This window comes from Oncorhynchus mykiss, chromosome 7 (assembly GCF_057628025.1).
Source record: "Oncorhynchus mykiss isolate SJ-2025 chromosome 7, ASM5762802v1, whole genome shotgun sequence".
In the NCBI taxonomy this organism is placed as follows: domain Eukaryota; kingdom Metazoa; phylum Chordata; class Actinopteri; order Salmoniformes; family Salmonidae; genus Oncorhynchus; species Oncorhynchus mykiss.
Genome location: NC_143028.1, coordinates 16,025,499 through 16,038,538, shown reverse-complemented (window position 1 = coordinate 16,038,538; position 13,040 = coordinate 16,025,499). Strand labels below are relative to the sequence as shown.

General features: G+C 40.2%; 1 protein-coding gene across 1 annotated transcript in view; it reads left to right on the top strand.

Moving 5' to 3' along the window:
• Window positions 1-13,040, top strand: part of LOC110528811 (secretory phospholipase A2 receptor) — a 32,513-nt gene that overhangs the window by 1,839 nt on the left and 17,634 nt on the right. The window contains 7 exon segments of the mRNA XM_090240369.1: window positions 275-646; window positions 6,968-7,141; window positions 8,904-9,068; window positions 9,341-9,454; window positions 9,758-9,822; window positions 9,824-9,905; window positions 12,649-12,843. Of these exon segments, the coding sequence (XP_090096495.1) occupies window positions 275-646; window positions 6,968-7,141; window positions 8,904-9,068; window positions 9,341-9,454; window positions 9,758-9,822; window positions 9,824-9,905; window positions 12,649-12,843 (1,167 nt within the window).

The following is a 13,040-nucleotide window of genomic DNA, read 5'->3' as shown; positions in this document are numbered from 1 at the left end:
AAAAACGTTAAAAATTAACGACAGATATCTGGACTGTTTTGAGGAAGTGTATGCTAGCTACGGCTTCTCAAGCAAAGGTCTTTTAAGAGAGTACGCAAGCACACTCGTTCGGTCCAGCAGAACCAGAGCATACAGAAGCCTTAAGACAGGTCCTTTTAGTGCACAAACACCAATATTAGTGTCGTAGAGAGAGCATAGTAGAGTTTTCAGTAGAATATGCTATTATTCTTCACCACTACCCTACATTTCCACCCATCAATCCCTCTATTCCCAGACAAGGGTCTGTTCATCATGGAGAGTACCCAGTTGAAGCGCTGCATCTCCTCTAACCTGGTCCTGGAGAGCTGTGAGAGGCCCACCCGCCGTATGCTGTGGAAGTGGGTGTCTCGCCACCGCCTCTTCAATCTGGGTAGCAGCCTCTGTCTGGGCCTGAACATCAGCGACTCCACCCAGCCCCTGGGCACCTTCGAGTGTGACTCACCCCTCCGGACCCTGTGGTGGAGGTGCAATGGGAATACGTTGTACGGGGCGTCCCAGCTGAAGCTGTCCGTGGCTGGACGCCTGGTGGTGGTCAAGAGGGCCAGTTATCATCAGTGGCGGAGGTACTCTACACCGGGGGAGGGGCCATGTGCCTATCCTTATGAGGGTAAGTAGTCAACATTAGTGATGCGCGGGTCAGCTGTTTGTTCACCTGCACCCGTCCGCAATTGCTAACAACCCATTCGTAACCACCCGACCCTAACCCGCAATATAGAAAATGCGCTGTACAGTCAGAGAAGGTGGAACGATTTTTTGGACAGGCCTTTTTAGATAGGCATATGTTACTGCTTATAATTTCCTTACATTTTGGTAGACTATTTGTCAGTCAATGAACTTGTCTGTAGTTAGATACATGCAGCTACTCTTGGTCATTACTTGTTGCCCTAGAAGACTAAATAAACCCTTGCTCATCAGAATAATGTCATACATTTATAGAATAAATGCTTCAATGTAGTTGACATCGATAAAGTTTGTTTTCTCTGTTCTCTTTCGTTCCTGCTTCTCTTGCACGGGAAAGACATTTAGGGACCGGGGAGAAAATGCAATTTGCAGAATTTCAAAATTAAATCAGTTTTAAGAAAATTTAAAGCTGTTAAAATGACCCAACATGTTTTTGATAAGATTTCAGTTAGTTTTGGATGCATATTCTATGTGGTTGAAATACTATCAGCTTTTATTATGCTGAAAAAGATAGCACCTTTACAGACGGTTCCTAACCGCGCATTCATTCTCTCAAGATGCTGAATAAAGTAAATCATATTTCTCCACTCCTGTTTACATTTGGTGGTAGGGCTGAGAATTGCCAGGGACTTCACAATATGCTATTATCAAATCAAATCAAATTTTACTTGGCACCTGCGCCAAATACAACAGGTGTACCGGTAGACTTTACCGTGAAATGCTTACTTACAAGCCCTTAACTAACAATGCAGTTAAATAAATAGAGTTCAGAAAATATTTACTAAATAAACTAAAGTAAACAATTTGATAAAAAGTAACAATAAAATAACAACAACAGGGGTACAGGTTAGTCGAGGTAATTTGTACATGTAGCTAGGGGTAAAGTGACTATGCATAGATAATAAACAGCGAGTAGCAGCAGTGTAAAAACAAAGGGGTGTCAATGTAAATAGTCAGGGTAGCCATCTGATTAATTGTTCAGCAGTCTTATGGCTTGAGGGTAGAAGCTGTTAATGAGCCTTTTAGACCTAGAATTGGCGCTCTGGTACCGCTTGCTGTGCGGTAGCAGAGAGAACAGTCTTTGGGTGACTGGAGTTTTTGAATTTTTTGGGGGCCTTCCTCTGACCCTGCCTAGTATATAGGTCCTGGATGGCAGGAAATTTGGCCCCAGTGATGTACAAGGCCGTACGCACTACACTCTGTAGCGCCTTATGCTCAGATGCTGAGCAGTTGCCATACCAGGCGGTGATGCAACCGGTCAGGATGCTCTCGATGGTGCAGCTGTAGAATTATTTGAGGATCTGGGGATCCATGCCAAATCTTTTCAATCTCCCGAGAGGGGAAAAGGTGTTGTCATGCCCTCTTCACGATTGCCTTGGTGTGTTTGGACCATAATAGTTTGTTGGTGATGTGGACACCAAGGAACTTGAAACTCTCGACCCGCTCCACTACAGCCCTGTTAATGTTAATGGGGGGCCTGTTTCGGTCCTACCTTTCCTGTAGTCCACGATCAGCTCCTTTGTCTTGCTCACATTGAGGGAGAGGTTGTTGTTCTGGCACCACACTGCCAGGTCTCTGACCTCCTCGATACATAATTGCCGATACGACATGTTTTGCAATTCTCGCAGTTCTATATGTATTGCGAGTCAATACTGTGATTTTATTGCGATTCAATGTAAAATATATATATATATATATATTGCTTACGATACGATATATCTTCAAAAATAGTATCCCGATATGTAACTGTATGGATTTTTTCCCCCAATCACTATTGGTGTATCTTTTTACTGCAATAAATAATAGATTTAGCAGAAGTTCATATTGTTAGGCTATATGAGAAGTTCAAGACCTACAGTCAGTGTGCAGAGTTCAGTTTTATTTTTATTTAAAACAAATGGACAGCCTTGTTTTAATCCTCTTGACAGTATAATTAAAAAAAAAAAATCCTAGATCCTTTATATTGGGCAGACAGACCAGTTCCCTCCCTCCTCCCACTGCCACCCGCCTCCTCCATTTTTGGGGCAATGCTGTAATCAATTGGTTGTACACTTGGATTGAGCAGACCTTCCCGCACAATTCTGATAACTCCATGAAGGACATAACTCTACCATTACAATTTACAATATAATTTAAGAACAAAATACCCTTTTCAAACATCTTTCCCATAAATACAGGGGGATGAAATTGAAATTGTAGCCAGCTCTGCAATGCTTGTTTGAAAAAGACAGATACTCTGAAAAAATAATACTTTTCAAGTAATCGAAAATGAGACATGGCAATCTAAACAAAGGCAAAAATAAAAAAAATTATCAATGGATGAGCTTTTATTAATAATAAAGAGAACCATTTAGGGTTCAAATAAAACTTTTGAATGAGTGAAGCATTTAGAGAGAGGTTTAGTGCTTTTATATTTAATAATCTCAACCCACCCAATTCATATTCATTATATAGATAGGCTCGTTTTATTTTGTCTGATTTAGCGTCCCAAATAAAGCGAAATATTTTTTGCTCATATGATTTGAAAAATGAATCATCAGGAGTAGACAGTGCCATAAGTAAGTGAGTAAACTGAGACATGACTAAGGAGTTAATCAGGGCAATTTTTCCATAAATAGACAGGTATTTACCTCTCTATGGTTGCAGGATCTTGTCTATTTTTACAAGTTTTCTATTGAAATTAATTGTGGAGAGCTTATGTATATATTTTGTGATATGAATACCGAGTATGTCTACTTCACCATCAGCACATTTTATAGGTACGCTGCAAGGAAATGTAAAAGTTGTATTTTTAAGGATCCAATACGTAATATTGTACACTTATCATAATTAGGTTTTAGTCCAGAGAGTACAGAAATGTTATCTAGATCTTTAATGAGACGTTGCAGGGATCTAGCTTGTGGACTTAACATACAACTTGAGTCATCGGCATACATGGACACCTTTGTTTTTAAGCCTTGGATTTCTAATCCTCTAATGTTGTTATTGGATCTGATTTTAATAGCATTTAGATGGCCATAACGAATCGATATGGTGACTGCGGACACCCTTATTTAACTTCTCTTGACAATTCAAAACTCTCTGAGAAGTAGCCGTTATTTACTATTTTACACCTGGGGTTGCTATACATTCTTTTTTTTACCCATTTTATAAGAGAATTACCAAAATTGAAAAAATAAAATCTAGTCTTACTTTATCAAATGCCTTTTCAAAATCCGCTATATATACCATTCCTGGCTTCTTATATGTTTCATGATGTTTTATTATTTCTAGTAGTTGTCGTATATTATCTCCAATGTATCGTCCATGTAAAAAACCTGTCTGATCAGGATGAACAATACCTGGTAAAACCCTTTTAATTCTGAGTGCTATGCATTTTGCTAGTATTTTTGCATCACAACATTGAAATGTAAGGGGCCTCCAGTTTTTTAGATAGACTGGGTCTTAATATTTCCAATCTGAGTCTTGTTTTAAAAGTAGAGAAATCAGACCTTCCTGCTGAGTACCTAACAGACTACCATTTCTATAGGAGTAGTTAAAACAATCTAACAATGGAGCTTTTAATATATAAAAAAAATACCTGATATACCTCTACCGGTATGCCATCAAGCCCTGGGGTTTTTCCAGACTGAAAGGATTTAATAGCCTCAAAGTTATTCCTCTGTAATTTGGCCTTCACACCGATCTTTCTGTACATTTGTTAATTTTCCATTTCTTATATTATTTGGAAAGAATTCCTTACCGTAATCTTCATTCAGTGGGAAAGAGAACATCTGCCTAAAATAATTAGCTTCCTTTTTTAAAATATCATTTGGAGAATCATAGATGACTCCGTCTTCAGTAACGAGTTTCTGCACATTATTTTTGTTAGCATTCCTATATTAGAGATTCAGGAAGAATTTTGTGCATTTTTCTCCATATTCCATCCAGTTTGCTTTATTTTTGTAATAGATTACTTTAGATCATTCTTGAATAAGTTCCTCAGGTTCTTTTTGTTTTTCCTCTAACTTATTTTCTATCTCTGTAGTATCGTTTTTATTGCTCTCTACCTGTACTAGTAGTTCATGGATTTCCCTTGTTAGTCTTGTTTCTTTAGCCAGAAACTGATTTTTTAATATGGATGAATATTGAATTGAATGACCCCTGAAGGTTCATTTAAAGGTATCCCAAACAACAAGGGGATTTGCTGAACCTATATTATACTGGAAAAATTCAGTTATAAATGATTTTGTCTTAGTTAAAAATAAGTTGTCCTCCAATATCCCCGTCCACGTGGAAAATCTATAAGTTATGTGTTATGTGAATGCCAATTAGATGATGATCCGATCGCATTCTGTCTCCTATTACATTTTTTTCAACCTTTGATGCAAGAGAGAAAGAGACAGGAAAGTAGTCAAGACGACTAGCTTGATTAAGTCTCCTCCATGTATATGGCACTAGGTCGGGGTTTTTTAGTCTCCAAATATCCACTATTTCTAATGTGTCCATAATATTTGTGATTTCCTTAAGGGCACGGTGATGATAGTTTGTAGAGTGATTACATTTATGGTCCATTGAGGTACTTAACACTGTGTTATAGTGTCCTACCATAATGATTAGATCATTTGTAAGTTCAATAAATTGGTGTTAATGTTTTCGAAGAGGTGTGGATCATCCTGATTTGGACCATATAGATTAATGAGCCAAATCTCTTTTTCGTCCACTTTCATATTCAAAAGGATTCCACCTTCCTTGCGAATCATTCCTGACTATTTGCAAATTCAGATCAAATTTTTTGTTAATTAATATCATCACACCCTTTGAGTTCCTTTGTCCATGACAGAAAATGATTTCACCACCCTATTCCTTTTCCCACGCAACTTCATCTAAGGATGTAGAGTGAGTTTCCTGTAAACAGTATATGTGATATTAGTTTCCCTTTAGCCATGTAAAGACTGATCTTCTTTTTTAAATAATCTGCCAAACCGTTACAATTATATCTAGCTATACTTATTTCACCCCTGACCATAACTAGATACTATTCTCAGGCTAAATTGACCATAATTAGTGCTTGTAAATTTACTGCCATCAGAGGTATTATGAAGGTCAAAACTAGAGCTTTCAAATGTCTGATATTTAGAATTCAAGAAATAGGTTCTAGCAATATTTGTTTTATTCCCTTGCCTGTTTGCCTGTGAGCCAATGCCACAGATGTTAGAAAATTGAGACAAGTTATGTGTGTAACAAATCTGAGTAGGTTGATGTGTATGCTATTGGATAGGATATAATGAGAGTGTGTATGATGTCCGTATAAGAGTAAGACTATAATGTGGGATGTCCAAATAAATAATAACTCTGCCAATTTGCATGTTTGAGTGTCTATGTGTGTAACCTATAGTGCGTATAGCCTTAATATTCATAATTGTGATCCATATCGGAGTTCATATTATTAGGCTATATGAGAAGTTCTACACCTACAATCAGTGTGCAGGGTTCAGTTTAGCTGCTCTCACATTTAACCCATCTGAACAGTACAGTTACCTTGACGAGCCGTTTTGAAGTCCCCGTCTTGTGACTCAAATTTGTGTAGCGCCTCACCATCACCATAACATAGCCAGCACTGCTGTAATACTGTTTTACCACTTCACCAAAACTTTCCCAAAACGTTAGACTACTGTTCTGGCCCTCCCTTCTAGTTCATTTGAACTCTCCATTTGGCAGATTTTTTCTTACTGAATTAAGCTCCGACGTTGTTCCAAAAAGCATTTGGCAATTGGTGTGTATTTGGCGCCCTACGGTTAGGCCCTAATGTTTAGGCTTAGGCTAGCCTACGCACTAACGCGAGACAAAACCAATACAAGAAAAACCTCATTGTAGCCTATACATATGAATTGCATAAGAAGGATACATTTATGGATTTTTAATGCCTTGTTTTCTCTTTATTCAGCCGCCTGCCATCCACCCGTCCTTCATCCACACAATATTGCATGACACTAAACCCACCCGCCCTGCGGATATAACCGCAGGGGGCTGCGGGTTATGAGTCAACCCGCGCACCACTAGCATACCTAGTATATTATAGTAGTGACATGCACTGACTGTCCTCTTTCTACAAAGACAGTTTCATTGAGACACAGCTCTTTTGATATTACTGCAGCCGTGCAAATGCCAATCATCACTTACATAAGAAAACGAACAGACTGGATCACTATAGGACCGTGAAAATGAGCCCAAAGAAGGGGGTAATGACCATTTTTTTTCTCTGTAGAGATCCACACACTGTTGGGTAATGCCCACGGCATGCCTTGTGCCCTGCCGTTCAAATACAACAACAAGTGGTACTCGGAGTGCACGGCAGAGGGGCGCGAGGACCACCATCGCTGGTGTGCCACCACCAGTCGATACGATCCGGATGAGAAATGGGGCTTCTGTCCCAGTCAAGGTGATGCACACTCATACAGTGCCTTGCGAAAGTATTCGGCCCCCTTGAACTTTGCGACCTTTTGCCACATTTCAGGCTTCAAACATAAAGATATAAAACTGTATTTTTTTGTGAAGAATCAACAACAAGTGGGACACAATCATGAAGTGGAACGACATTTATTGGATATTTCAAACTTTTTTAACAAATCAAAAACTGAAAAATTGGGCGTGCAAAATTATTCAGCCCCCTTAAGTTAATACTTTGTAGCGCCACCTTTTGCTGCGATTACAGCTGTAAGTCGCTTGGGGTATGTCTCTATCAGTTTTGCACATAGAGAGACTGAAATGTTTTCCCATTCCTCCTTGCAAAACAGCTCGAGCTCAGTGAGGTTGGATGGAGAGCATTTGTGAACAGCAGTTTTCAGTTCTTTCCACAGATTCTCGATTGGATTCAGGTCTGGACTTTGACTTGGCCATTCTAACACCTGGATATGTTTATTTTTGAACCATTCCATTGTAGATTTTGCTTTATGTTTTGGATCATTGTCTTGTTGGAAGACAAATCTCCGTCCCAGTCTCAGGCCTTTTGCAGACTCCATCAGGTTTTCTTCCAGAATGGTCCTGTATTTGGCTCCATCCATCTTCCCATCAATTTTAACCATCTTCCCTGTCCCTGCTGAAGAAAAGCAGGCCCAAACCATGATGCTGCCACCACCATGTTTGACAGTGGGGATGGTGTGTTCAGCTGTGTTGCTTTTACGCCAAACATAACGTTTTGCATTGTTGCCAAAAAGTTCAATTTTGGTTTCATCTGACCAGAGCACCTTCTTCCACATGTTTGGTGTGTCTCCCAGGTGGCTTGTGGCAAACTTTAAACGACACTTTTTATGGATATCTTTAAGAAATGGCTTTCTTCTTGCCACTCTTCCATAAAGGCCAGATTTGTGCAATATACGACTGATTGTTGTCCTATGGACAGAGTCTCCCACCTCAGCTGTAGATCTCTGCAGTTCATCCAGAGTGATCATGGGCCTCTTGGCTGCATCTCTGATCAGTCTTCTCCTTAGAGGGACGGCCAGGTCTTGGTAGATTTGCAGTGGTCTGATACTCCTTCCATTTCAATATTATCGCTTGCACAGTGCTCCTTGGGATGTTTAAAGCTTGGGAAATCTTTTTGTATCCAAATCCGGCTTTAAACTTCTTCACAACAGTATGTCGGACCTGCCTGGTGTGTTCCTTGTTCTTCATGATGCTCTCTGCGCTTTTAACGGACCTCTGAGACTATCACAGTGCAGGTGCATTTATACGGAGACTTGATTACACACAGGTGGATTGTATTTATCATCATTAGTCATTTAGGTCAACATTGGATCATTCAGAGATCCTCACTGAACTTCTGGAGAGAGTTTGCTGCACTGAAAGTAAAGGGGCTGAATAATTTTGCACGCCCAATTTTTCAGTTTTTGATTTGTTAAAAAAGTTTGAAATATCCAATAAATGTCGTTCCACTTCACGATTGTGTCCCACTTGTTGTTGATTCTTCACAAAAAAATACAGTTTTATATCTTTATGTTTGAAGCCTGAAATGTGGCAAAAGGTCGCAAAGTTCAAGGGGGCTGAATACTTTCGCAAGGCACTGTACACATGCATACACACACACACACAAACACACGCACGCACGCACACACACAACAGTATTGTTGTACAGTGTGGGTTTGATCACATTTCTTTGAAACAAAACAACCATGATAATATTCAAATATCTTTGTCTCTGCTTTCAGAGTTGAGCTGCGATACGTTCTGGGACTCGAACCAGGAGAGCCGTGCGTGTTACCAGTTCAACCTGTACACCATCCTGACGTGGAGCCAGGCCGACTCCTCCTGCCTGGCCCAGGGAGGAAGTCTACTCAGCATCACTGACCTCACTGAACAGATGTACATCAGAGGTATGACAACTCGTCTCTTGAACTATTTTACCACTATATTTAATAGTTCTATTTCAAAAATGTAAAACTTTAATTGAACTTTTAGTCAGGAAAGGAGACAAGGTGGGTGGTTTGGTCTGAGCTACACATACTGTATAAACTCTATAAACGATAAACTCTTGGGTGAGGTATTATGCCTTAAAACGGACTTGTGTTCATAGTTTTGCTTATTCAGGACAAGATGTTTTGCCCAGAGTTAGTGGTATTCATGTGTTTGGTTCTGTGTCTTTCAGAGCGGCTGGCTGACGTGGGGGTGATGGTGTGGATTGGACTGAACCATCTGAGTGAGAGGACAGGGTGGCAGTGGTCTGATGGAGCTCCTCTATCCTTAGTCAACTTCACCTCAGGTAAGAGAGTTTTTTCTGCTCTCCAACCTTTTCACTCCCACACCAAGGCCCAGATTCCTCCTTTACGATGTGAATGAACAGCATTGGCGTTAGTGATAATATGTAATATCTTCATGTAGCCCTCTGAAGTGGAGTTTCTTGCCATTTTGCTCAAACCGGTACAGTCAAATGGATCTCAGCGGTGTGAATCAAGAAGTTCCTGCTGTAGCAGTGGTGGGAGCCAGAAATGTGTGTTTGAAACTAGGCCAACGTTTCTCCCTTTCTACCTGTAACTCCCCCGTTACCTGTGTTGGTCTCTCCCAGGCCTATCCTCCAGCCCACTGCAGGACAACAGACAGTGTGGAGTGTATAACTCTGGGGGGGCACCAGTGGCAGAGTCTGTCCTGTGATTCTGCTCTACCCTACATCTGTAAGAAGACCCACAATGACACCAGGAGAGCTGAGCCTCTTGGTAAGACGTCAATGGTCCTATATGTTTCATATTGTGGCCCTAACCTGGTCCCATATCTGTTTGTGCAAAACCATGTTTGTCATGACAATGAGTGACAGAGAGTTGGCGTGATAGCACAAACAGACTGGCGCTCAGTCTATTGTTGCCTTAGTGCTCAGCCATCGTACTACAAGAAATGATTCATAATCTGCACTGTAACGGAAAACGGTAAATTATACGGTAATTTGGGGTATTTTCAACAGTAAAATACTCTGAAATGTTTTACTGCAGCATACTGTAAATGATGGTGCATTGTGTGAAAATGTTGTGGGCGGGGCATAGAATTGCTGTATTTCGAATGGTACTGTAATTCCAACCCACAGAATACAGTACCGTACCTAAGCTTTGGAGCGCCAAAAACCTTTTGACCGCTAGTGGGTGCATGGTATTGTTGTTTCTGGCTAATTAACATATTTTGAGGCGTTCCTTGTAATAGGCTATATTTGTTGCACCTGGAAGTGAGAATGTTGTTTTGTTGGTCTGTTTTGTGTGTCTGTTTTGTTGGTCTGTTTTGCACTGTCGTCGCTGCCAGTTTGGAAGCCTTTGTCAAGGCCTCTAGAAGGGTAAGTGATATAAAACACCAAATATTAATCAATTTACTGTAATGTGTAAACACTTTACCTAGCAGTCAACCTGCTTGCTAATGTAAAATACTGTGAAATAGAAACCCCTCCCCTTAATGAATTTCATGAATTCATCCATTCATTAATTCATCCATTCATTAATTCATCCATTCATTAGTTCATTACGATTGTAGTAGCATTCACTTTATTTTTTACAGTATAATACAGTATAAAACAGTATATGTTAAGGTATTGTACTGTGTGTTATTACACAGTACTTGCTTTGATACCGTATTTATATTACAGTAGGTGTACTGTTATATGAAGTACAGAATTTGACTTGCCACTGAGCTGCCTGTAAGGTACTGTCAGATTCACAGTAAGCCCTTTACATTGTGGTTTATAGGCAGTGATTACATGTAGAGGCTGATAAAAAGGTCCATCTGGCTCTAGGGCCTAGGGAATTATTAATCTGCGTCCCAAATAGCACCCTATTCCCTATATAGTGTACTACTTTTGACCAGGGCTCATAGGCTTCTGGTTAAAGTAGAGCATTATGTAGGCAATAGGGTGCTATCTGGGACTTATGCACAAAGTTTGGTTGTGTCAGCTGTCTCTGTCTGGCTCAAGAGGGCTTGGTGAGCAATCCCATTTGTCATATTCTTATACACAGTCTCCAACTAGGACTTGTTAACAGTTCTGAACAGCCCTTTCTAATAGGTCAAACTGCATAACTATGAGCAACGTTTGGCTGTTTGTTTTGGTTGATACGGATGACTCAACTGTTTCTGTCTGGCTCGAGAGCTGTCTGGTGAATTATCCACCTGTAATGTTCCAAAACAATGTTCTCTCCAACAAGATCTGTTGAATGGTACTGAAAAAACCTTCTCTAACAGGTCAGCATTTGGGCACAGCTTGGTTGTTTTTTCCTGATAGTGTTCTTGTTAATGATTCCAGTTCTAGTAGAAGTCTTGTTATTTATTCCAGTTCTAGTAGTAGTCTTGTTATTTATTCCAGTTCTTGTAGAAGTCTTGTTATTTATTCCAGTTCTAGTAGAAGTCTTGTTATTTATTCCAGTTCTTGTAGAAGTCTTGTTATTTATTCCAGTTCTTGTAGTAGTCTTGTTATTTATTCCAGTGACAGTAGAAGTCTTGTTATTTATTCCAGTGACAGTAGAAGTTTTGTTATTTATTCCAGTTCTAGTAGAAGTCTTGTTATTTATTCCAGTGACAGTAGTAGTCTTGTTATTTATTCCAGTTCTAGTATAAATCTTGTTATTTATTCCAGTGACAGTAGAAGTCTTGTTATTTATTCCAGTGACAGTAGAAGTCTTGTTATTTATTCCAGTTCTAGTAGAAGTCTTGTTATTTATTCCAGTTCTAGTAGAAGTCTTGTTATTTATTCCAGTGACAGTAGAAGTCTTGTTATTTATTCCAGTTCTAGTATACGTCTTGCTATTTATTCCAGTTCTAGTAGAAGTCTTGTTATTTATTCCAGTGACAGTAGAAGTTCTGAGTCACTCCAGTGTGCGATGTCGTTTGAATGATTCTACGAATGGAATGGGAGAGGAGCTTCAGCTAGCAGCTCAACAGCTGGGTTCCACCTGGAACATGAACTCTTGACCTCGGCTTCTTCCACACTAGGCTATAACAGGGCTATAACAGAAAACATATGTTGTGTACGGTTCAGTAGGCATGGCACTGGACAAGTTCATAAGTAGTACACCTCCATTTTTAGAATGTTTCCACCTAGGACCGAACTTCCATTTACAGCCTTCTTTCATTTATAATTCTCCAGAGTGATGAACGACACTTGGAAGAGTGGCAATGGGAGATTACTTGTTTGTGTGTATGCATTGATATGTAGGCTACGTGTGCCTTTAAAAAAAATGCATGTAGTTCTGTCTTTGAGCTGTTCTTGTCTATTGATGTTTTGTATTATGTCATTCCGTATTATGTTTCATGTTGTGTGTGGATCCCAGGAAGAGTAGCTGCCTCTTTTGCAACAGCTAATGGGGATCCTAATAAAATACCAAATTTCTCTCTTTTACCCCTGAGTCTTAGAATGACAGGTGCCTATGTTTTTGTACTGAATTGGACCGTTACCTCTCGTCTCCTTTCCTCTCCGTCACCCGCCCCCAGATAACTGGTTGTACTACCGCACGGCGTGTTCCGAGGGCTGGCTGGCCCACAACCGTTACTGCTACAAAGCCCTGGCAGAGGCTGAGGCAGGGAGCTGGGAGGAATCCTCCACTGCCTGTAACTCCGTAGGGGCCAACCTCACCAGCCTACACTCTCTATCTGAGGTAGAGCTGCTGCTGGGCCTGCTGGCTAACTGTGAGTCTGGATCTGGGGTTCTATAGTCTAGTATGGATGTTAGTTACTTTATGTGAGTCTGGATCTGGGGTTCTATAGTCTAGTATGGATGTTAGTTACTTTATGTGAGTCTGGATCTGGGGTTCTATAGTCTAGTATGGATGTTAGTTACTTTATGTGAGTCTGGATCTGGGGTTCTATAGTCTAGTATGGATGTT